The sequence below is a fragment of the Schistocerca cancellata genome, chromosome 7 (assembly GCF_023864275.1).
Source record: "Schistocerca cancellata isolate TAMUIC-IGC-003103 chromosome 7, iqSchCanc2.1, whole genome shotgun sequence".
Taxonomy (NCBI): domain Eukaryota; kingdom Metazoa; phylum Arthropoda; class Insecta; order Orthoptera; family Acrididae; genus Schistocerca; species Schistocerca cancellata.
Window position 1 is genome coordinate 483202418 of NC_064632.1, and position 25410 is coordinate 483227827.

The window sequence follows — 25410 nt, forward strand, 5'->3', positions numbered from 1 at the left end:
TCATGGTTTTCTACGAAGTGGACATTTTTTAACGTAGAGGGCCGAGAATGTACCTCACTTCTATTTGCCAAATCAAAGTAGAAATAATTTTCGGAAAATCACTTATTGAGTATCATGTCACCATCACTAAAAAGTCGTACAAAACAGGAAAGAAAACATACTGAACAATTCGTACTTAATATAGTGCAGTAAGAGTAAACACAAGAGTGAAGCCACTGGAGAAGCTAGAAGTGCGCTGTAATACATACCTACAGTTGCAATTAGTTTATCAGACAGGAGCAATCAATAAAAAGTCTGGTACTATATAATAACTCGAATCACATATCATAAAAGAAACCATCAAGAGTACTGCTACACAGGAAAACATAAAAGCACACTGCCTTTCCGGTGCCACGTTTACTGGACAAGTTTTCCTTGCTTCAGTGTAAATAACGAACTCTCAAAACATTCGACACTTCTTGTCAACACTGTGTATATGGCATTTTCCGTAAAATAATTACACCAAATTGGTAAAAGCTTTTGATTGTTGTGAACACAATGTTATTTATACTAACCCATATCAGCATAAAGGCCACACATTCACTAGAAATTATAACAATGTTGAAAATTTTCTCAGGAGATGAACGTTAAGTCGAAATTACGTTGCAGAGTAACGTAACAAAAAGTTAATAGCTCAGTTTGGTCGCTCATTGTATAAGAAAATTTTTTTACGCAAGCAATTTTAAGATGACTGTGTATACGTTCTGGGTACGTTGTACAGACATCTGTCCTATATTTTGGATTGCAATAATATCAACTGGCATTTTACAAAGAGCTATTAAAATGTACATGTGTCCCTACAGACTATTGTCATCTCAGTGTATGAAGTATACTTCTTTTAACATGGTTATTACTAATTACGTAATATATTTGTCTTTTGGAAAAGTTATTTTATCTGTGAGATATATAGTCAGACATGATTTGCCTTGACAACACATGTTCGCTTTATTGGTGGGTAAAATCACTTCTTTTGCAAGCTGCATCAAACCTGTCTATGGTGACAAGGTTACGACGGCAACAAACTCGACTACAGGAACACACCTTTCTCCTGAGTGAAAGAACCACGCCTCCGACTGACACCGGCTGACGTAGGCGACCTAGAAGTAGACCAGTTCTAGGAGTGGACAGTACCGCAGTGGAAGGCCGCCCACTGTGGCACTGACCCTCGCCCATGTTGCAGTACGGTATAAAAGACAGCTGCCTGCGGTCTGCAGGTACAGTCTGCTCCCACAGCAACAACCTTATCCACACAGCAACATGAAATTCTTGGTAAGTGCCTGTGTTCTTCTGGAGAGTGACATATATTCAGCTCACTGATATAAATGTGTTCTGCCAATAGATCCAAATCACGTAAGAACTTGATTACTGTACTACAAGGGGTGCCAACACCAACTATGTTGACTGAGCTCTTACGAGGACCTTACCACAGCGAATGGATCGTATATGAGAATCCCTGGGTTTTTCATCTACATCTGTAGTCCGCAACTCGACGTGCTATGTTTTTCTTCCTGCTACAATTCCTTGGCGGATGTTTAGCAATAGATATCGTCACTGCATGTCTGCACAAGCCTGAATCATTCTAATTGAACTTTTGTTGTCACTATCCGATATGTGAGGAGCAGCAACTAATATGTTCTTCAACTGATCCTACAAGTTGGGCCCTCAAAATAGTCATAGCAAACGTTTTGGAATGCATTACGAATTTTTAAACCTTTCATCTGGAGAAGTGGATCATTAAAAGGAAACTTCCACGCTGATTAAACAAACCCCAGATGAGCCTCTCATCATTTTCTCTTAATCTTTTCTCCTTATCTCCGTTTAATGCAACGCAGGAGAGGTCCCACCAACAGAGAAGGAACAGTATTCGAAGACGCTTACAATACTCTAATTGTCTCTTCTAGCAAAATATTAGTTAACTTACGTAGTGATTGGTTATGAGAGAACTATATCATGGCCGACATAGCGTCTATTTACTCTGCCGTTGTTAGGCAACATACTTGTAGTTCAGGTAGAATTTCGTTGTTATCTACATATATTATGAAGAATTTATACAGAATCTTGATCAGACATCTGTACCTGCCACAGTCATTTCTTGTTGTAAGCTAATAATGACGTTAGATGTATTTCAGAGCCATATTTAAACGTGTAAGATACGCAATCTTGTACTGTTAATTTTCATACTAGGCTGAATAACGTTTTTTAAATTAATGAGAAGTCATTTTCCTGCAGAAATAAGTGTCATTTACTATTTTGTGTATTTCATCTGATGCACCAACAATACTTCGCTGACTTTAACGCAGTAGCATGGCAGAACTTAATGTTGGCAAAATTCCGCAGCTACACAAACTGATTTTGACGCCACACCCTCCTCTCTAGAATAAGGGGTTTCAACAGATTCCCTAGGAGAACTACTTTTTGTCGTTCTGTTCATGACAAGTTTGTTAGATCTGTTTTCAGCTTCTGTATACGTGACACAGTATGAAGTTGGAGTGTATAATCGATTCCGTGTTACATCACTTGAATAACTCCTATTCAGATATATGTTCTGTAAGCGAATGTGGCCATGGCATGCTTATCTAAATACGATATGCACTGTTGTGAAATCTTATGGTCTCAATCCTAAGAAAAAATAATTGAAGAGTGTTCAATATTTCGCCTCATGATATGAAGCTACAGAGCATGTACATGATGGAGTACTGAGGAGTGTTCGTTCGAAGTTGTCACTAATCGAATCCGCTTCCGCCAGTTTAAAGAATCCGAACTTTATCGAGTTTCTTGATCAAACAGTGGCGTCTGAGTTACCTTGTGCAACAGAAGGAAGGAGTAAATTTCCTACTTTGCGAACGAGTAGAAACTACGTAGTTGAAACCATTACAGTCAATTTTGATCCTGCACGGTGATAGCGAAGAACTTCAAAATCCATTCAAAAGCGCTTGTGTAGAATTCATCTCTTACTTCGATCAGAATCCTAAATACAGGGCTATTACAAATGATCGAAGCGATTTCATAAATTCACTGTAGCTCCATTCATTGACATATGGTCACGACACACTACAGATACGTAGAAAAACTCATATAGTTTTGTTCGCACTTCAGGTTTCTGCCGCCAGAGCGCTCGAGAGCGCAGTGAGACAAAATGGCGACAGGAGCCGAGAAAGCGTATGTCGTGCGTGAAATGTACTCACATCATTCAGTCATAACAGTGCAACGACACTTAAGGATGAAGTTCAACAAAGATCCGCCAACTGCTAACTCCATTCGGCGATGGTATGCACAGTTTAAAGCTTCTGGATGCCTCTGTAAGGGGAAATCAACGGGTCGGCTTGCAGTGAGAGAAGAAACGGTTGAACGCGTGCGGGCAAGTTTCACGCGTAGCCCGCGGAAGTCGACGAATAAAGCAAGCAGGGAGCTAACGTACCACAGCCGACGGTTTGAAAAATCTTACAGAAAAGGCTAAAGCAGAAGCCTTACCGTTTACAATTGCTACAAGCCCTGACACCCGATGACAAAGTCAAACGCTTTGAATTTTCGGCGCGGTTGCAACAACTCATGGAAGAGGATGCGTTCAGTGCGAAACTTGTTTTCAGTGATGAAGCAACATTTTTTCTTAATGGTGAAGTGAACAGACACAATGTGCGAATCTGGGCGGTAGAGAATCCTCACGCATTCGTGCAGCAAATTCGCAATTCACCAAAAGTTAACGTGTTTTGTGCAATCTCACAGTTTAAAGTTTACGGCCCCTTTTTCTTCTGCGAAAAAAACGTTACAGGACACGTGTATCTGGACATGCTGGAAAATTGGCTCATGCCACAACTGGAGACCGACAGCGCCGACTTCATCTTTCAACACGATGGTGCTCCACCGCACTTCCATCATGATGTTCGGCATTTCTTAAACAGGAGACTGGAAAACCGATGGATCGGTCGTGGTGGAGATCATGATCAGCAATTCATGTCATGGCCTCCACGCTCTCCCGACTTAACCCCGTTCGATTTCTTTCTGTGGGGTTATGTGAAAGATTCAGTGTTTAAACCTCCTCTACCAAGAATCGTGCCAGAACTGCGAGCTCGCATCAACGATGCTTTCGAACTCATTGATGGGGACATGCTGGGATTGTGGGAGGAACTTGATTATCGGATTGATGTCTGCCGCATCACTAAAGGGGCACATATCGAACATTTGTGAATACCTAAAAAAACTTTTTGAGTTTTTGAATGTGTGTGCAAAGCATTGTGAAAATATCTCAAATAATAAAGTTATTGTAAAGCTGTGAAATCGCTTCAATCATTTGTAATAACCCTGTATATCAGAGCAATTGAAAACAAACAGGTGTACTTTAAAACAGCAAGATGTGTCTAATTCAAATTCACTACTGAATATAGGCACTTAAAAAATAGGTGTATCGGAGTGGACAGTGTCCCCAGGTTTGTTAAGTATTTAAAATATAGTTGCGTACAACATAATGACTATGAGTCACTTTAGTATTACTTTCTCACAATGAGCTGTGAAAATAGTCGCTCATCGACGTCCGTCCCTCAGACAGACGAAGGCATCAGATTAGATTGAGCAGTGGCTGTCGCTAAAATACCCGGGACGATCACACAGTCTTTTGTTTCACTATTTTCCGTTGCCTCTGTTAGTTCATTCCTTAAACGATGTGATATCGTCCTTGTATCTCAGAGATCACCGGAACATTACCAGGCCTCGACACTGTTTACATATCTGAAAGCTTCCTAGAGCCTATAAAACGTTGGAGGACCGATAAAATATTACATGTCACAACTGAATGGAATACTTGGAGCAGGAAACTAATAGCAAAATATCAAGTTCTTTCCATCCAATTGTGTTCGATCCAGTTTCATGGCTTGCATGTTATTTCACTACTTCAGACTCAAGCAGCCAGACTCCATCTCAGGTCCGTTTACAGAAAGGACTCATACTGGGAATAGAGCTATATCTGTCAGTAGCTAGCGACAGTAACCAATCGTTTGCAGGATCCTGCGGTAGAAATGACTAGTGAGTTTCATTACTTGCTTCTCTACAAGAAGCCTGATTGGCACCTGTTTCATGTTTTCCTGTTCAGACTTAACCATACGCATCGTCTGGAGTAGACGATTTCAAGTTCAGCTATAATTAGGTTTCTACGTTTCCCTAACTGTCCTCAACTGAATACGAGGCGACTTCTGGCAATCCATGTAACTTGTATTAACGTAACTGAATGTCGTGTGTTCAGTCGAACTAGTCCGATAGAACAGATAGCACTGATTTGCATTAACATAATGGAGCGCGATTTCTCTACCACATATGTTTCGGTGCGGATGCACAAATATCGTTCGAACCTCTACGGGAATCAAGACTTTGCAAGTAGGAGGTGTGATGGACGAGTGACACTGGAATGCAGCGAGCGATAAGACGGGAATTTGGGTCGGAGGGGGGTCATGTCCGGGAAGCCGAGACGGTTAAAGAAATTTTCCTAGAGAAGCGGAAAGTTGGGGTTCTAGTCCCGGTCCTGTAAATATTTCAAACTTTCACCACTGCAATATCGCAATGTCATTTGCAGCTGGTAGTAATGATTTGCCGCCCATTCCCTTGCTCTTTCTTCCTCCTTCCTCTGTTTCAGAAAATCAAGTCGTCAATTCGTTGGCAATAAAACCTGTTCACTGGTCTAGAAGCCATTCCACGACCGCTTTGTGGAGGTTCCCTTCGTTGGAAAATTTGCGAATGCTGCCAATCAGAACGTTTATTGCCTTTTCATGGTAGCATGTGCTTGATCTCGAACGCCTGTTTTCATGATTACAGCAAATTACTTCTGTGAGGTCTTGGCCGGCCGGAGTGGCCATGCGGTTCTAGGCCCTGCAGTTTGTAACCGCGCGACCGCTACGGTCGCAGATTCGAATCCTGCCTCGGGCATGGATGTGTGTGATGTACTTAGGTTAGTTAGGTTTAATTAGTTCTAAGTTCTAGGGGACTGATGACCTAAGATGTTAAGTCCCATAGTGCTCAGAGTCATTTTTTTGAGGTCTTGGTCAAATTGTGGGCACCATTCCATAATGACTTGGCTCGATATTACTTCTGGTCCATATATCACTAGAATTTCATTGTAAATGTGTGTACTATTTAAATGAATTGCAGACAAGAATCGTACTGTGCTACAAACTCTGGAGTACGATTCCAGTTACAAAGCCATTTGACTCGCACACTGTCATGCACCTGGTCGTATTCCAGGAGAGGTGTGTCGATTGGAAACGCAGAACAAATGCTCTCTTCTAACAGTGAGATCCTCTTGTTCCTCAATAGTTTTACCTTCGTATATCCATAACTGAAATTGACGATTTTGGACGTCAGCTACTATAATATATGTTAAAAAATGACGAAATTCCTCCAGCTGTATTAAGGTGTTGGTTTTATTGGCGACTAGTTTCGATTTTGTTACACCATCTTCAGGCCCATACTTGTTGGCAGCAACTGTATGTGTTTAACACTAGTAGTCAGTGGTGAGATAGGCGTGTTTTAGGTTCGAACTACATCTGTAACTTACTGTCGTGTTGCGAGTTAGCAAACCGTTATGCCCCGTTTGTTAACGACAGATGGGTGGAAGGTGGCCAAAAGATCTATCGCCGTAGCAATCTGGACAGCCAAGCAAAACATTACTAGACACAAATTCAGTTTAACTAAATCTATTGTGCTCAACTTTTTCTGGAGAGTTGCTACACTTGTTACAGCAGTAGCTAACTGCAAGCAGAGGCTTGATACGACCGTGCATCTATATGCACTGAATGTTTGCCGGTAGAGCTATCAATAACTTGGAATAATGGTCGGCACAAAATAGCAATACTCACTAGAAGCACGGAAGTATAAGTAATAACAGACAACTGGTCTTAAGGTGGCCGCAGCTTATAACATCGTCCTGTTGGTCCTGGAGTTTCTTCAGCGGCAGCGATGTCCAAGGCGCCGGTCGTGGTACGATCAAGAATCTTCGAAGCGCCGGCTCTGGCAGTATCGTTAAGCTACGACACTACACATGCTTTTTGAAATCCTCTCGTAGATTCATGATCCGTTTGAACACAATACGGAATATTTTCCGCCCCCAAACCTTCTATCAAATTCTGATATTTAAGTCTCGTCCAGCCATTCCTAAGTCTCTACGTGCAACAACAGCAAGTAAACCTTAGCGTATGTTACTCCTTCATGGCAAAAAAATGGTTCATATGGCTCTGAGCGCTATGGGACTTAACTTCTGAGGTCATCAGTCCCCTAGAACTTAGAACTACTTAAACATAACTAACCTAAGAACATCACACACATCCATGCCCGAGACTGGATTCGAACCTGCGACCGTAGCGGTCGCGCGGTTCCAGACTGTAGCGCCTAGAACCACTCGGCCACCTCGGCCGGCTATTCCTTCATGATCTTGGTGTCGCAGTCCAAACTGTGCCATGAGGCTCCTGGCACTTATGAGTGCTTCAGACATTAACAGATGGGATCCTCTCTCTCCCACTAGAATATTGCGGTGTGCTACCTGGGAAATTTTAGATCTTTTCGTGGAATTGCTGAGGCCGCGAAGATTGAGTATGTTGTTGGTGGTGTCAGCGAGTGACAGCCGCGTCGTGTCGCCTTTTGCAGGTGGTCGTGCTGGTGGCGTGTGTGGCGGTAGTGTCCTGCCAGCAGGAGCTGCAGCGCGAGAAGCGTGGATACCTCGGCCTGGGGGCCGGACTGCTGGCCGCCCCCGCTGTCGCCGCCCCCGCTGTGGTCGCCGCCCCCGCAGTCGCCGCCGTCGCTGCCCCCGCAGTTGTCGCCGGACCCGCCATCGGCTACGGATATGGCTACCTCGGCGGTGTCCACGGAAGGCTGGTGCACGGCTGAAGATCCTTCCTCTCTAGCCTCCGTGCGCTGTGTATCTTTGTTGCTGTGGCCTCATTAAAGCTCATTTTGTAGTTTAACATATTGAGTTTCTTCTCTCTGAAACACCAGAGTACCTAACTACATCTTAGTATCACGATGTGACATCAGCATTGGAGTCAAAAGAGAAAGGGAATGCCATCGACACGATAACCATTACTAACTACACAGTATGTCACAGTTATGTTAGGACTGTGGCTATGAACAACAAAGCCATGTATGCTCTCAAAATCACTGTATTTATTCAAAACAGTCTTCCCCTGAATCAGAACACAGCTGACATTGTTTTAAAGGTGTTCTCTAACAGTCGCTGTAGTCCTTTTTTTGGAGTCGCATTTAGTGCTGCAGTACAATTTTCTTGGGTGTCCTTAATCATGTCGTTTCTTTGCCATGTTCAATTTGGGGAATAATCAGAGGTTGACTCGGACCAATGCCGGACTAATAGGGTGTGTAATCGATGACTGTGCCGGCCAAAAACTCGTGCACAGGCTTCGCTATGCGGGTTAGGGTGTCCTCATGGAGGGGCAATCAGGAACCTGCCTCTCGGTATTCGGATCGAATTGGAAAAATTCTCGCCCAAAAACGCTGGAGGACTCAAAAAAACATTATGGTCTCACTGTTGCATTGCCATTTTCCGACGCGTGTCAGACACGTAAGGTCACATTCCCGGGTAGGATGCCTGTCCCAGCAAAGCTTTGACTTTCTACACAGCTGTTTTTTTTTGTTTTTTTTTTTACCTTCAAAGTTAGTAATGACGCAAAACGCTATGAGATAACATAGCAGTTTGGAATTTCACGCAAGCAATCCTAACGGAACTGGGATGCAGGTGCTATGTGTGTGGAGAATGTGTGCCAATATGCAATCTATTTCAGAGACAACTCGACGTGAAGTAGATTAAATTAATGAAACTAGCGGCTATAGCTCACCTGTCAAATTTATAGTAGAGTTCTCATTTGAAACTTCTACGAAACCATGAAGATTCCCCATTATTGGAGCTCTCAGCGGAACGGCAACGTAATTAAAAAACAATGGAAAAATCATGCTCAGAGCGCATATGGTACAGATATCACGAAGCATTAGATTACGGTGGAATGGTTTCTGATCACATAATTGGTTTTTTAAGATACTTGGTGTAGTTCACAATTGCAACTCCTTTTAGACGCGGGTAATAGTGTGTAGAGGAAGATGACAAAATACTTTTAATTTATGAGTATTAGTTTCCCGCATAGGTCTGAAACCGAAATTTAGCCCAGTTTTGAAAATGAGTTATACATTACACCATGATATACACATTATACAAATGAAATACAGGTATCTTTTGGGACACTAGTAACTAAATTTTCCGAAAAGTAGTTAGGTGTCATCGTCATAAATTTAACACACACGCATTGCACACAGTTTTACACTAAATTGTACTACCATGAAGGAAGGAAGCATCAAATGTCTACAAGTCATTAACTACATCACGTGCTAGGTTTATATTATTTATTTATTTACGCGTCAAGTTCCATAGGACTAGATTGAGGAGCAAATCCCCAATGTTATGGAACGTGTCAGTATATGAAATTACAACATAAATGTAATGGCAGATAAAAATAAAATTTTCATGAAACCAAATAACGTCAAGCCATAAGTTTAAGTATACGCAATCAACAATACAACATAAGAATCAGCTTAATTTTTCAAGAAGTTCCTCAACGGAATAGAATGAGTGACCTATGAGGAAACACTTCAGTTTCGATTTGAAAACGCGTAGATTACTGCTAAGATTTTTGAATTGTTGTGGTAGATTATTGAAAATGGATCCACCAGTATACTGCACACCTTTCTGCACAAGAGTTAAGGAAGTTCGATACAAATGCAAGTTGGATTTCTGCCGAGTATTAACAGAGTGAATGCTACTTTTTCTTGGGAATAATAAGCTGATATTGTTAACAATAAACGACAATAAAGAATATATATATATATATATATATATATATATATATATATATATATATATATATATATATATATTGAGAGGCCAACGTTAAAATACCTGGACTTGTGAATAGGGGTCGACAAGATGCTCGCGAACTTACACCACTTATTGCCCGACCCGCCCGTTTCTGAGCAAAAATATCCCTTGAGAATGGGAAGAGTTACCCCAGAATTTAATACCATACGACATAAGCGAATGAAAATAAGCAAAGTAGACTAATTTTCGTGGCGAACAATCACTTACTTCAGATACCGTTCGATAGTAAAAATGGCAGCATTAAGTCTTTGAACAAGATCCTGAACGTAGGTTTTCCACGACAGTTTGCTATCTATCTGAACAACTAGACATTTGAACTGTTCAGTTTCGCTAATCATATGCTCATTCTCTGAAGTGAAAGAATCTGGTTTTGTTGAATTTTGTGCCAGAAACTGTAAAAACTAAGTCTTCCTGTGATTTAGCGTTAGTTTATTTCCCAAGATCCATGGACTTATGTTATGTACGACACTATTTTAAACCGAGGCAATGGTTTCAACAATTCTATGAGTGCCTTCATCAGAAATTAAATATTTAAAGTGGCCTGTAAAATAAGTACAAATTTGTGGGAAAAATTTATATAAAATTGTAAGTACTGACTAGCATTACAAGAAAGAGACAGTACTTACATGTCACGTATAAAATAAATATCAAGCCAGAAAGGCTTTAGTCACAAAAATTCTAAAAAGAATACATGAAAGGCGAGCAACTATGGGCTGCTTGTAGTTATAAAGCCACAGGTAGCAACAGACAGGCGCCCGGGTTACCAAGTGTGGGCAGGTGAACATTACACCATGAGTGCATTCTAGTAGCCGCAAGTACAACCTGGCTACTTAACATTCAAATAAAGACAGAAGAATATTATGATGAACATTATTCGGTACGTGACATATAAGGAAATATTTTGTTTAACAGTGGTATATGAAGTAACGTTTTATCTACATCAGACCTTAGACGTACAGTTTAAAGCATGAAAACATTATTATAGAAAATACAAAAAAGGCTGAATGACACAGGCTGTAGAAAACGATATAACATGAAATACAGCAAATAAACCATTTAATAAACGAAAAATTAAGAGTTGACTCAGATGGAAAAAAACCTTTCCGTAACTGCTCAAGGAAACCCGAAATTAAATGTCAACGAAGAAATTTTTATTACGCAACTGCAGCTGCTCATTGAGAATAATGCTGTCATTTCGAGAGAGGTGTTTAAAAAAGTGCAATTCTTCAAGAATATCTAATATATGCCCTTTCTTGTCGGTGTGCGAAAATGCTGGTATCGCGAATAGCTTTAGGCGCGTGACCTGTATTCAGAAGGAGGTCGGCAAAAGACGAATCTTGGGCGCTAGTGCCATTTTTTCTTAATAGATGTTCTTTATATCTGGTTGTAAAGGCACGTCCTGTTTGTCCTACGTAGTAAGAAGAAAAGTAGTGGCAGAAAATATTAAAGACGCCAGAACTTTCTAAAGGGGAACGAGACGATTTCGATTATGAATGAAGTAGGTAGAAAAGGAAACGTTGCAGTTGTATTTATTAAGAAGAAGGCGTTTGATCCAATAGGAAATTGACCCCAAGAAAGGAACAGAAAAATATTTTTTGGGGTTAGATTCAGTGATAGAGGTGCCGAGCGTAGTAACTCTTTTAACTGCTATCGTTTTGAGTAAATTTATTTCGTCATTGAAATTTTCTTTCGAGAGTGGAATAGAAGTAACTCGGTGAATAGCAGAGTGAAAGAAAGCGTTTTTATGAGACTGTGGATGCATGGAAGACGCAGGTACGATCTGATCAGTGTATGTTTCTTTACGAAAAATATTGAATGAGATTTTATATTCTTCTGCTGTAAGCGTCAAGTCAAGAAAGTTTAATTGGCGGGCCTCGTTTTCGATTTCGATGGTAAAAGATATTTTCTCATGAGATTGAAAATACGGCCTATGCCATCAGCAGGTCTCTTGTAGATGACTAAAATATCATCAACGTATCTGAAACAGGAGAGAATGCCTAGTGCTGCAACTGAAAAACAGTTGAAAAACTTTTCTTCTAGAGAGCTGATGAAAATATCAGCAAGAATACCAGCTAAGGGATTTCCCATACCGAGGCCGCCGGATTGCAGGTACAGTTGTTCTTTAAATTCGAATTAGCTGTATTTCACTACGCCTATGATGAGATTCATGAAGTCAGTGATTTGTTCATCTGAAAGATCTGTTTTGAAATTACGTAAATTTTTTTCTAAGATTGTAAGCATTTCTTGTACAGGAACATTAGTATAAAGGTTTTTGATGTCTGAACCAAGCAGCCATGTTCAAAACTCTGACAATCAAACACCTTAGTTAAATCAAAAAATATGCCTAGCGTTCGAAACCTTTTGTTTAACCCATCCAATACCTCACAGAGAAAAGAGAATATAGCATTTTCAGTTGTTAAAAGACTTCCGAAGCCGCAATGTACATTGATAGCAAATTATGTGATATAAAATGATCAATTATCCTTAAAAACACAGCCTTTTCAGTAACTTTAGCAAACACTTACGGTATAAAAATAGGCCTAAAATTGTCTACGTTATCCCTCTCTCCCTTTTTATAAAGCAGCTTTACTACTGAGTACTTTAATCGTTCAGGAAACTGATCATTCCTAAAGGAAAAATTACAAGTATGACTAAGTACAAGGCTAACATTTGCACCGTAGTAGCTACTTTAATATTCCACTAGCCACTCCATCATATCTATAACAGTTGTTAGTCTTCAGTGATTTAGCATGTTACGCAGATGATTATCAGTTCAACACAACTACACGTAACAGGTAGGTCTTACGTCGTTTCGATTCTCTACACAAGGAAAGAATTCTCACTCAGAAATTCTACATAAATGTAGTTTGTTTAGAAAGATTTACTGCTACGAGTCAGAACTGACAGGATCAGATTCGTATTTTATCGATACTCATTGTGATTATCACTCAATTTTCAAAGACTAGCACATTCGTGTGAACACATATGACTCCTTTCGACATCGCCACATTCACGGACCAGATGCTTCTGTAGCGTGTGTACATTCCGATTGATGTGCAAAATCCTAGTGCCCCTAAATGTCTACACTGCCAGTAATTTGATTTGTTGGATTCAGGTGAGCGTGGAGTTGAGTCCACTGGACATCTTGGATCACTAACCTCTCGTTGAAAGTTCGTGTCAGTGTCGCATGTTGGATGGAAAGTGTCAAGGCTCTCCATAGTTCATAACCAACATCGGTTGTCTTTCTGGCTCAGTAAATTTCTCCAAAACCGTGACCGGATTTTGGCGCAGCACATGTTAATTTCTTGTGCATTATTTCCGTCACTCACAAGTCCTGCACATACAATGATACTAAAGTGAACCTTCTGCCTTGCTTCGACAATCACCCAGGATTTATTTCATCTGCATCTGCGAATTGACTACATTCAGCACTCCGCCTTAGACCACATAGGAAGAACGGTAATATCGCGTGCTGATCTTGTTGCCTGATAGTTTGCATATCCTGGAAACGATGAAGGTAAGGTAGCGGCACGTACAGAACTGACTGCGTTGTACTTTTTTCCCTGCCTTCAGAAGCTACAGTTTTTCCCTCATTCGTTTCACGATCATCTCCTACTGCACAACAGCCTAGTGATAAGAACTGGACTCTCATTTGGAAGGACGGTTAGTTCATCCCCCTTGCTACCATCCAGAATTAGATTTTCTGTGGTTTCCATAAAGAGTCTGAAGAAAATACCGAGAAGGTTCCTTCGAAAAGGACTTTACTACCCCTTGTTTCCATAACACGAGCTTATTCTTCATCTCTAATGAAGTTCTCGCCTACAGGAGGTTGAACCACACTCTTCATTTCATCCTCTCAATACTCACCCAATTATTCCCACCACTCGAACTGTGAAAGCACTACAGCGATCCCCTGTCCTTCATGCGGATGATGCAATCTGTGCGAGTCGCTGAAAGAACCTGCTGACCACTTTTTCAGATAAAATGCAGCTTGAAGATGTTGTCGAGCATACACAATACGCTAATCAGCCTTAACATTATGACCACTGAACTACTGACTGTATAAACGCGTCAAGGCAACAACAGCGTCACCTAGCGAGGAATAACTTATAGTCAGACACGCACACGGTGCAAATGTTCAAATGTGTGTGAATTCCTAAGGAACCAAACTGCTCAGGTCATCGGTCCCTAGACTTACACACTACTTAAACTAACTTACGCTAAGAACAACGCACACACCCACGCCCAAGGGAGGACTCGAACTTCCGGAGGGAGGGACCACGCAGTCCGCGACACTGTGCCGCTAACAGCGCGGCCACTCCGCTCGGCTCACATGGTGCATGTAGTATCAGTGAGAGTGCTGTTCGTGTTTAGAATGGGGAAGGCCCGAATTCTACCTGAGTTTGACCTAGGGGAGACTGTGAAGGCCTGGAGGCACGGCACGAGATTTTCGGAAGCTGTACGACTTCTCAGGTGTTCGATGGGTGCAGTGGTGAGTGTCTTCAACAAGTGGCGAAACTAACGTCAAACCACGTTCAAATCTACATCTACATCAACATCTACATCCATACCCCACAAGCCAACTGACGGTGTGTGGCGGATGGTACCTTGAGTACTTTTATTCGTTCTCCATTCTCTTCCAGTCTCGTATATTTCGTGGATAGAAAGATTGTCGGTATGCATCTGTGTGGGCTCTAATCTCTCTGATTTTACCCTCATGGTCTCGAGATATACGTAGGAGGGAGCAATATACTGCTTGACTCCTCGGTGAAGGTATGTTCTCGAAACTTCAACAAAAGCCCGTACTGTGCTACTGAGCGTCTCTCCTGCAGAGTCTTCCATTGGAGTTTATCTGTCATCTCCGCAACACTTACGCGATTACTAAATGATCCTGTAACGATGAGCGCTGCTCTCCGTTGGATTTTCTCTATCTCTTCTATCAACCCTGTCTGGTACAGATCCCACACTGGTGAGCAGTATTCAAGCAGTGTGCGAACAAGTGTGCAGTAACCTACTTCCTTTGTTTTCGGATTCCTTAGGATTCTTCCAATGAATCTCAGTCAGGAATCTGCTTTACCGACGATTAACTTTATATGGTCATTCCGTTTTAAATCACTCCTAATGCCTACTCTCAGACAATTTATGGAATTAACTGCTTCCAGTTGCTGACCTGCAGTATTGTAGCTAAATAATAAAGGATCTTTCTTTCTATGTATTCGCAGCACATTACACTTGTCTATATTGAGTTTCAATTGCCATTCCCTGCACCATGCGTCAATTCGCTGCAGATCCTCCTGCATTTCAGTACAATTTTCAATTGTTACAACCTCACGATGTACCACAGCATCATCCGCAAAAAGCCTCAGTCAGCTTCGAATGTTATCCCAAGGTCATTTATATATATTGTGCATAGCAACGGTCCTACGACATTCCCCTGCGGTACACCTGAAATCACCCTTACTTCGGAAGACTTCTCTCCATTGAGAATGACATGCTGCGTTCTGTTATCTAGGAACTCTTCAATCCAATCACAGAATTGGTCTAATAGTCCACATGCTCTTATTTTGTTCATTAAACGACTGTTGGGAACTGTATCAAACGCCTTGCGGAAGTCAAGAAACACTACCTGGCAACCCGTGTCTATGGCCCTCTGAGTCTCGTGGACGAATAGCGCGTGCTGGGTTTCACACGATCGTCTTTTTCGAAACCCATGCTTATTCCTACGGAGTAGATTTCTAGTCTCCAGAAAAGTCATTATACTCGAACATAGTACGTGTTCCAAAATTCTACAACTGGTCGTCGTTAGAGATATAGTTCTATAGTATTGCACATCTGTTCGACGACCTTTCTTGAAAACGGGGATGACCTGTGCCCTTTTCCAATCTTTTGGAACGCTACACTCTTCTAGAGACCTACGGTACACCGCAGCAAGAAGGGGAGCAAGTTGCTTCGCGTACTCTGTGTAAAATCGAACTGGTATCCCATCAGGTCCTGCGGCCTCTCCTCTTTTGAGGTATTTTAATTGTTTTTCTATCCCTCTGTCATCTATTTCGATACCTTCCGTTTTGCCATCTGCGCGACAATTTAGAGAAGGAACTACAGTGCAGTCTTCCTCTGTGAAACAGCTTTGGAAAAAGACATTTAGTATTTCGGCTTTTAGTCTGTCATCCTCTGTTTCAGTACTGGCTTGGCAGAAAATCCTAACAAATTTTGGTCTTATGTAAAGCGGAAGGTGGATCAAAACAAAATGTCCAGACACTCATGCCTAATGCGTTAAAACAAGCGTTCAGTGCATAGTGCTGTGGAATGTGGAAAAAACCGCAAATTGGCGTTCATAAGAAGAGGAACAACACCAAAAATGCAACAGGAGCGTAATATGTAAGAAATTGTCCACGCAGCCTGCCACTGATGATTCCTTGCAGAAAAGGAAGGCTAAACGCGTGTTGTTGTTGTGGTCTTCAGTCCTGAGACTGGTTTGATGCAGCTCTCCATGCTACTCTATCCTGTGCAAGCTTCTTCATCTCCCAGTACCTACTGCAACCTACATCCTTCTGAATCTGCTTAGTGTATTGATCTCTTGGTCTCCCTCTACGATTTTTATCCTCCACGCTGCCCTCCAATGCTAAATTTGTGATCCCTCGATGCCTCAGAACATGTCCTACCAACCGATCCCTTCTTCTAGTCAAGTTGTGCCACAAACTTCTCTTCTCCCCAATCCTATTCAATACCTCCTCATTAGTTACGTGATCTACCCACCTTATCTTCAGCATTCTTCTGTAGCACCACATTTCGAAAGCTTCTATTCTCTTCTTGTCCAAACTAGTTATCGTCCATGTCTCACTTCCATACATGGCTACACTCCATACAAATACTTTCAGAAACGACTTTCTGACACCTAAATCTGTATTCGATGTTAACAAATTTCTCTTCTTGAGAAACGCTTTCCTTGCCATTGCCAGCCTACATTTTATATCCTCTCTACTTCGACCATCATCGGTTATTTTACTCCCTAAATAGCAAAACTCCTTTACTGCTTTAAGTGTCTCATTTCCTAATCTAATTCCCTCAGCATCACCTGACTTAATTTGACTACATTCCATTATCCTCGTTTTGCTTTTGTTGATGTTCATCTTATATCCTCCTTTCAAGACACTGTCCATTCCGTTCAACTGCTCTTCCAAGTCCTTTGCTGTCTCTGACAGAATTACAATGTCATCGGCGAACCTCAAAGTTTTTACTTCTTCTCCATGAATTTTAATACCTACTCCGAATTTTTCTTTTGTTTCCTTTACTGCTTGCTCAATATACAGATTGAATAACATCGGGGAGAGGCTACAACCCTGTCTCACTCCTTTCCCAACCACTGCTTCCCTTTCATGCCCCTCGACTCTTATAACTGCCATCTGGTTTCTGTACAAATTGTAAATAGCCTTTCGCTCCCTGTATTTTACCCCTGCCACCTTCAGAATTTGAAAGAGAGTATTCCAGTCAACATTGTCAAAAGCTTTCTCTAAGTCTACAAATGCTAGAAATGTAGGTTTGCCTTTTCTTAATCTTTCTTCCAAGATAAGTCGTAAGGTCAGTATTGCCTCACGGGTTCCAACATTTCTGCGGAATCCAAACTGATCTTCCCCGAGGTCCGCTTCTACCAGTTTTTCCATTCGTCTGTAAAGAATTCGCGTTAGTATTTTGCAGCTGTGGCTTATTAAACTGATAGTTCGGTAACTTTCACATCTGTCAACACCTGCTTTCTTTGGGATTGGAATTATTATATTCTTCTTAAAGTCTGAGGGTATTTCGCCTGTCTCATTCATCGTGCTCACCAGATGGTAGAGTTTTGTCATGACTGACTCTCCCAAGGCCATCAGTAGTTCTAATGGAATGTTGTCTACTCCCGGGGCCTTATTTTGACTCAGGTCTTTCAGTGCTCTGTCAAACTCTTCACGCAGTATCTTATCTCCCATTTCATCTTCATCTACATCCTCTTCCATTTCCATAATATTGTCCTCAAGTACATCGCCCTTGTATAAACCCTCTATATACTCCTTCCACCTTTCTGCTTTCCCTTCTTTGCTTAGAACTGGGTTGCCATCTGAGCTCTTGATATTCATACAAGTGGTTCTCTTCTCTCCAAAGGTCTCTTTAATTTTCCTGTAGGCAGTATCTATCTTACCCCTAGTGAGACAAGCCTCTACATCCTTACATTTGTCCTCTAGCCATCCCTGCTTAGCCATTTTGCACTTCCTGTCGATTTCATTTTTGAGACGTTTGTATTCCTTTTTGCCTGCTTCATTTACTGCATTTTTATATTTTCTCCTTTCATCAATTAAATTCAATATTTCTTCTGTTACCCAAGGATTTCTATTAGCCCGCGTCTTTTTACCTACTTGATCGTCTGCTGCCTTCACCACTTCATCCCTCAGAGCTACCCATTCTTCTTCTACTGTATTTCTTTCCCCCATTCCTGTCAATTGTTCCCTAATGCTCTCCCTGAAACTCTCTACAACCTCTGGTTCTTTCAGTTTATCCAGGTCCCATCTCCTTAAATTCCCACCTTTTTGCAGTTTCTTCAGTTTCAATCCGCAGTTCATAACCAATAGATTGTGGTCAGAATCTACATCTGCCCCAGGAAATGCCTTACAATTTAAAACCTGGTTCCTAAATCTCTGTCTTACCATTATATAATCTATCTGAAACCTGTCAGTATCTCCAGGCTTCTTCCATGTATACAGCCTCCTTTCATGATTCTTGAACCAAGTGTTAGCTATGATTAAGTTATGCTCTGTGCAAAATTCTACAAGGCGGCTTCCTCTTTCATTCCTTCCCCCCAATCCATATTCACCTACTATGTTTCCTTCTCTCCCTTTTCCTACTGACGAATTCCAGTCACCCATGACTATTAAATTTTCGTCTCCCTTCACTACCTGAATAATTTCTTTTATCTCGTCATACATTTCATCTATTTCTTCATCATCTGCAGAGGTAGTTGGCATATAAACTTGTACTACTGTAGTAGGCATGGGCTTTGTGTCTATCTTGGCCACAATAATGCGTTCACTATGCTGTTTGTAGTAGCTAACCCGCACTCCTATTTTTTTATTCATTATTAAATCTACTCCTGCATTACCCCTATTTGATTTTGTATTTATAACCCTGTAATCACCTGACCAAAATTCTTGTTCCTCCTGCCACCGAACTTCACTAATTCCCACTATATCTAACTTTAACCTATCCATCTCCCTTTTTAAATTTTCTAACCTACCTGCCCGAGTAAGTGATCTGACATTCCACGCTCCGATCCGTAGAACGCCAGTTTTCTTTCTCCTGATAACGACGTTCTCTTGAGTAGTCCCGGCCCGGAGATCCGAATGGGGGACTATTTTACCTCCGGAATATTTTACCCAAGAGTACGCCATCATCATTTCATCATACAGTAGAGCTGCATTTCCTCGGGAAAAATTACGGCTGTAGTTTCCCCTTGCTTTCAGCCGTTCGCAGTACCAGCACAGCAAGGCCGTTTTGGTTAATGTTACAAGGCCAGATCAGTCAATCATCCAGACTGTTGCCCCTGCAACTACTGAAAAGGCTGCTGCCCCTCTTCAGGAACCACATGTTTGTCTGGCCTCTCAACAGATACCCCTCCGTTGTGGTTGCACCTACGGTACGGCCATCTGTATCGCTGAGGCACGCAAGCCTCCCCACCAACGGCAAGGTCCATGGTTCATGGGGGGGGGGGGGGGGGGGCTAAACGCGTATGGCACTAAAATTTTATTCAGTTGCTGTAAGAAGATTATTCTCACCGGAATAGACAACAAACCAACGTCGATAACAATAGTTAATGTATACACGCCGTCATCGCAAGCAGAATTTGAAGAGGCAGAAAATGTAAATGAGGATATTAAAGGTGAGATATAGAATGTAAATGGAGATATTACCGTAATCATGTGGTATTGGAACACGGCTGTAGGGGAAGGAGTGGAACACACGGTTACGAGAAAATATGGGACTGTGTGGGACTAAAGTAGAAATGAGAGCTGAGAAACACTAACTGAGTGTAACGCAGTAACAGCTCATACTTTTTTCAAGAATCAAAATAACCCGTGACCGATGAAGCGAGGACAACATAGAAGCTGACTAGCACAGACAAACAGGGCATTCCTGGTCACAATTTATCAGTATGAGATATAGGCCTCAATTTGAGGAAGACATTTCGAGGGAGGTATGATAGGTATACTGCATTGTATGATAGTGAATCATGGTGGGAAAACCCGAACGGAAGAGTACAGAAGCATTTGTCATGTGGTGCTACAGAAGAATGTTGAACATTAGATATACTCATAACGTAAGGAATGAAGAGGTTCTTCGAAGAATCGGCGAAAGAATGAACGTATGTGGAATATTGCCAAAAAGAAGGGGCACATGTTAACATACCAGCGAAAAACTTCCATCGTGCAAGAGGGAGCTGTAATGGGTAAAAAATGTACAGCAAGTCAGAGATTGGAATATATCCAGAAAATAATTGAGAACTTTGGGTACAAGTGCTACTCTGAGATAAAGAGGTTAGTATAGGAGAGGAACTCGTGGCGGACCGCTACAAAGCAGTCAGAAGACTGATGTCTCAAATAATAATAATAATGCATACACCTGCATTACCTGCGCTCCACCTGTCTTTACGACATACGCCGCAGTCGGTCTTTCGTATTTGGTTATCGACAACTAGTTTTAGTTAACATTTTCGTAACAGCACTACGCGGACTTTTTAACTGTTTAAGTCAAATTGTGGCCTGTAATTTAAAAAGTGTCAGAAGTTTGAACGTGGTAGTGAAGCTAGAAAAAGTGAAAAGCAAAATGCTAACGCTCAAGATATGTATCGTAGATGTCACTGAATTGTAATCGAAAGAAAACTATGATTTCTAGTAGAGTGAATATAGGGTAATATCAACAGCGGCAAAATTGTTATAATGGGAATAGGAGTCGATATAAATAGGAAGGCAGGTCAGAGAGTGAGCTACCTTGAACAGTTCAGTGGTAGAGTTTTTCTCATCAGAATCGATAGCAGACCGACACCAACAACGATAGCTCAGGTATACATGTCGCTGTCGAAAGCGGAAGTTGAAGACATAGAGTATATTTATGAGGGTATTGAAAGTACAGATAGGGATATGAAAATCTGCTAATTACAAGGAACTGAAATGCAGTCGTAGGGGCAGCAGTAGATGAAAGTGTTACGAGACGATATGGAATTGGTGCTAGGAATGAGAGAGGAGAAAGACTTATTGTGTTCTGCAATAAATTTTAGTTAGTAGTAGCGAATACTCCGTTCAATAATCACAAGGAAAGAGGCAACACTGAAATGACTGGGCAGAGATTCCGAAATCACATACTGAATTTTAAGGCGTACTCATGGGTAGCTGTAGACTCAGATTACAAATTAGCAGTGATGAAGAATAGGCTGAAGCTTAAGAGACTAGACTGGGAGAATCAATGCGCAAAGAAATGGGGTACGGACGCACTAAGGAAGAAAGAGTTACGTTTGACGTTCTATGAGACTATAGATACTACGATAGTAAATATCTCACTAGACAGTTCATTTCGAGAGAGGAACAGACATCTCTAGAAAGGGCAGTCACAAGTGTTGGGAAGAAAATCGTGGGTACAAGCAAGGCAACTGCGAAGAAACTACAGACAAAAGATGAAATACCTCAGCTGATCGACGGAAGAAAGAAGTACAAAAATGTTTAGGAAATTCAGGAGTACAGAAATAGATGACATTTAAGAATGAAATGAACTGGAATTCCAGGGAAGCTAAAACGAAATGGTTACAAGAGAAATGAGAAAAAATCGAAAAATAAGTGATTGTGTGAGCGACTGATTCAGCATATAGAAAAGACAAAACAATATTCGGTGAAATTGAATGCAAGAGTGGTAACAATAAGTCTGCAATGGGGAGTTCACTGGTCGTCGTGTGACTAGGGCCTCCTGTCGGGTATACGGTTCGCTGGGTGCAAGTCTTTCGATCTGAAGCCACTTCAGTGACTTGCACGTCCATTGGGATGAAATGATGATGATTAGGACAACACAACACCCAGTCCCTGAGCGGAGAAAATCTCCGACCCAGCCGGGAAGCGAACCCGGGCCCTTAGGATTGACGTTCTGTCACGTTGACCAGTCAGCTACCTGAGGCGTACGACTCCACTGGTGAAAGCAAAGGAAAGAGTAGATAGGTGGAGAGTGTGCACTGAAGGCCTCTATGAGAGAGAAGATTGGTCAAATGAAATAGAAGAAAAAATTGGAGTCGAGATAGAAGAGAAGGGAGATCTAGTATAAGAGTCAGAATTTATAAGAACATTGAAATACTCAAAATCAAGTAAAGCAGAGCGAATAGTGAGCCATGGTAAAAAATTGCTGTTTTGAAGAGCGCGCCGCACGGCGTAGTGTGAAGCAGTCGCCCTCCGTTTCTGGCGGTGGCGCCGCTGTGGCAATCGCAGCTTTGGTGTCTCCCTCTGGTGGGAAAGGGGAAAGGTTGCCTGTTCACGTGCATTTAAGGGGGCTAGGAGCTCGCCAGAGGCGGTTAGTCAGCCAAGTCAGTCTGCCAGTGTTAGGAGGCTGGTCAGTTGGTCAGCTGGGTCAGTGTGGAGCAGTCAGTGTCTGTCAGTCGTCCGGAGTGCTAGTATGTGTTGGGCCGCCAATCTGCTCGAGTTTGTTCAAGCAATGGGCGCTGGCGGTTGGATCGATCGGTTGGTCGGTCGAGCACTGGGAAATAAGGTGACTTGTCCGTCTTGAGCGTCGGCGCATGTGAGGTCGCCACGTGAGTCCAGTGGGCCGCGCCGTATACCGAGGGGTAGTGGCTTCACGGCCGACACGAGAGCAACAGGAATAAACCCACGACATCGGTCTGGCCGGTGCGAGCTGCGACGCCATGAGACGGGAGATCGGCGCGCCTTCCTGCGTCCGTTGAAGCGGCTGGCAGCGGACGGTTCGGGAGAGCGTTTTGGGGGTGCTGCGCCAGGTCCTCCCCAGACATCGCCGTTTATTAGAAGTTAAGTGATTGCTGATATGTTGTTTCATTTACTTCTTAAATTCTACTTGTTTTCCTGGTCAGTCTCTCGTCCCCAGCTTGCTCGCCGGTCTTTCGGCCGTATTCGTTAGGCAGTTAGTGTCTGTCTGTCTGTCTGTCGGTCTGCCGTACGTTAATAGCTGCCTCTGTCATGTTTGTCGGGTTTGGTGTTAACGAATTTATTGCTTAAGGTGTAAAGGCCGAATTCCTGAAATATGTTTTTATCTTGCCTATCGTCTTGAGAGGCGGTGTATGTGTAATGTAGAGCATGTTTGTACATTTTATGTAAAACTGCATTTCATGGATTTTGTTGAAATGGTCTTTTTAGTATATAAAGTTGCCACCCTTCCACCGTAAGAGTTCTTTAAAAACAAGTTGCACTTTCAGTGGCAAATAATTTTTAATGTGTTTGGTACCATTTCCATCCCTCTTACGGGGTGCATAGCTTATGTGTTTGTGTGACTTGTTAAAATTTTTAGTTTAAAGCAATCTGGTGTGTTGCAGATTTGCACCAGTGTAGTCTTTCAGAGGTTGTTGTGAGCGGTCGTGACTACGGCCATGTTAAAATGGAGCGGTTAGGTTCTCAGCCCGAAAGCTCATACTATCAAAAAAAAAAAAGGTTATTTCTGCTTCTGAATAAATTGTAACTTGATAATTGCAGGGTGCTTTCTGATTATAATTTTAAATCTCTTTTTTCTTGAAAAAAGAAAGGGTTTTAGGAATAAAATTTCCATTTGTTGAAATTTATGTTGTTTCCATCAGTTACTCCCTGGCAACTACTTCCACGCTCACATAGTGTGATTAAATGTGTTAATGATCATGGCGAATCGCTAGTAAATAAAGTAAATTCTTTAAAAGAAGGTCTTGAAAGTAAATTCATGGTTCAAATAGATTACGTTCCATTAGAATTTCTAAAATCAGTGGACGACGTGCAAACAGAACGACTACTCACGTTGGTATGTACTACACGGTGTTGGCGATATACCATCTGACATTTACGAAGACTAAAAGAGCTGATAAGAGCGAGAGTTATCACACAATCTACTTAACAGCACGTAGTTACAAGTTTTGACAAGAATAATACACAGAAGAATGGAAAAGGAAGTGGGTTAGTTGACGATCAGTTTGGATTTAGGAAAGCTTAAGATACGAGAGAGGCAGTTCTGACGTTGCGGGCGGTAATGCAAGCAAGACTAAAGAAAAATCAAGACACGTTCACAGGATATGTCGACCTGGGAAATAGTTCTACAATGTTAAATAGTACAAGATGTTCGAAATTCTGTGGAAACCGCGACTTACCCACAGAGAATGAGAGACGGGTAGTATACGATATGCAAAAGAACCAAGAGGGAACAAAAAGACTGGAAGATGAAGAACGACTTAATCGGATTAAGAATTAAAAGCTATGTAAGACAAAGATGTAGTCCTTCGCCCCTACTGTTCAATCTGCACATCAAACAAGCAATGACGGAAATAAAAGAATGGTTCAACAGTGGGATTAAAATTCAAGGTGTAAGGATGTCAATGATGAGATTGCTACCCTCAATGAAAGTGAAAGAATTTGTCGAATGGAATTAACAGAGTAGTGTGCACAGAATATAGTCCAACAGTAAGTCCGAAAAAGCCGAAAATATCGAAAAGTAAGTGAACTGCGAAAAGCGAGAAAATATCATAAAAAATCCTTCAAATGGCTTTAAGCACTATAGGACTAAACATCAGAGGCCATCAGTTACCTAGACTTAGAACTACTTAAACCTAAATAACCTGAGGACATCACACACATCCATGCCCGAGGCAGGATTCGAACCTGCGATCTTAGCAGCAGCTCGGTTCCGGACTGAAACGCCTAGAACCGCTCCGCCAGAGAGGCTCAAAAATGGCTCTGAGCACTATGCTACTTAACTTCTGAGGTCATCAGTCGCCTAGAACTTAGAACTACTTAAACCTAACTAACCTATGGACATCACACACATCCATGCCCGAGGCAGGATTCGAACCCGCGACCGTAGCGGTCGCTCGGTTCCAGACTGTAGCACCTACAACCGCACGGCCACTCCGGCCAGCGCCAGAGAGGCCAGCAATATCAGAAATGGTGATCACGAAATAGATGATGTTAAGGAATTCTGCTATCTAGGCAGTAAAATGACCTACGACGAACGGATCAAGAAGGATTAGCATTGGCAAAAGAGCATCCCTTGCTAGGAGAAGTCTACAAGTACCAAACATAGGTGTTAATTTGAGAAGAAATTTCTGAGAATGTACGTTTGGAGCACAGGAACTGTGAGAAAACCGTAACAGAAGAGAATCGAAGCATTTGAGATGTGGGGCTACAGAAGAATGTTGTAAATTAGGTGTACTGATAAGATATGTAATGAGGAGGGTTTGTGCAGAATCGGCG

General features: G+C 41.9%; 1 protein-coding gene across 6 annotated transcripts in view; it reads left to right on the forward strand.

The window, feature by feature from the left end:
• Nucleotides 1–25410, forward strand: part of LOC126092197 (cuticle protein 64-like) — a 147540-nt gene that overhangs the window by 77018 nt on the left and 45112 nt on the right. For 2 of the 6 annotated variants that reach the window (XM_049907682.1, XM_049907683.1), the window contains exon 2: nt 7663–7959. The exons of 2 other annotated variants lie outside the window; for them this stretch is intronic. In XM_049907682.1, the coding sequence (XP_049763639.1) occupies nt 7663–7902 (240 nt within the window). In that variant the 3' untranslated portion in view covers nt 7903–7959. Of the gene's footprint in view, nt 1–1271; nt 1309–7662; nt 7960–25410 lie in introns of those variants that run through there. 2 more of the 6 variants (XM_049907681.1, XM_049907685.1) reach the window with 2 other exon arrangements.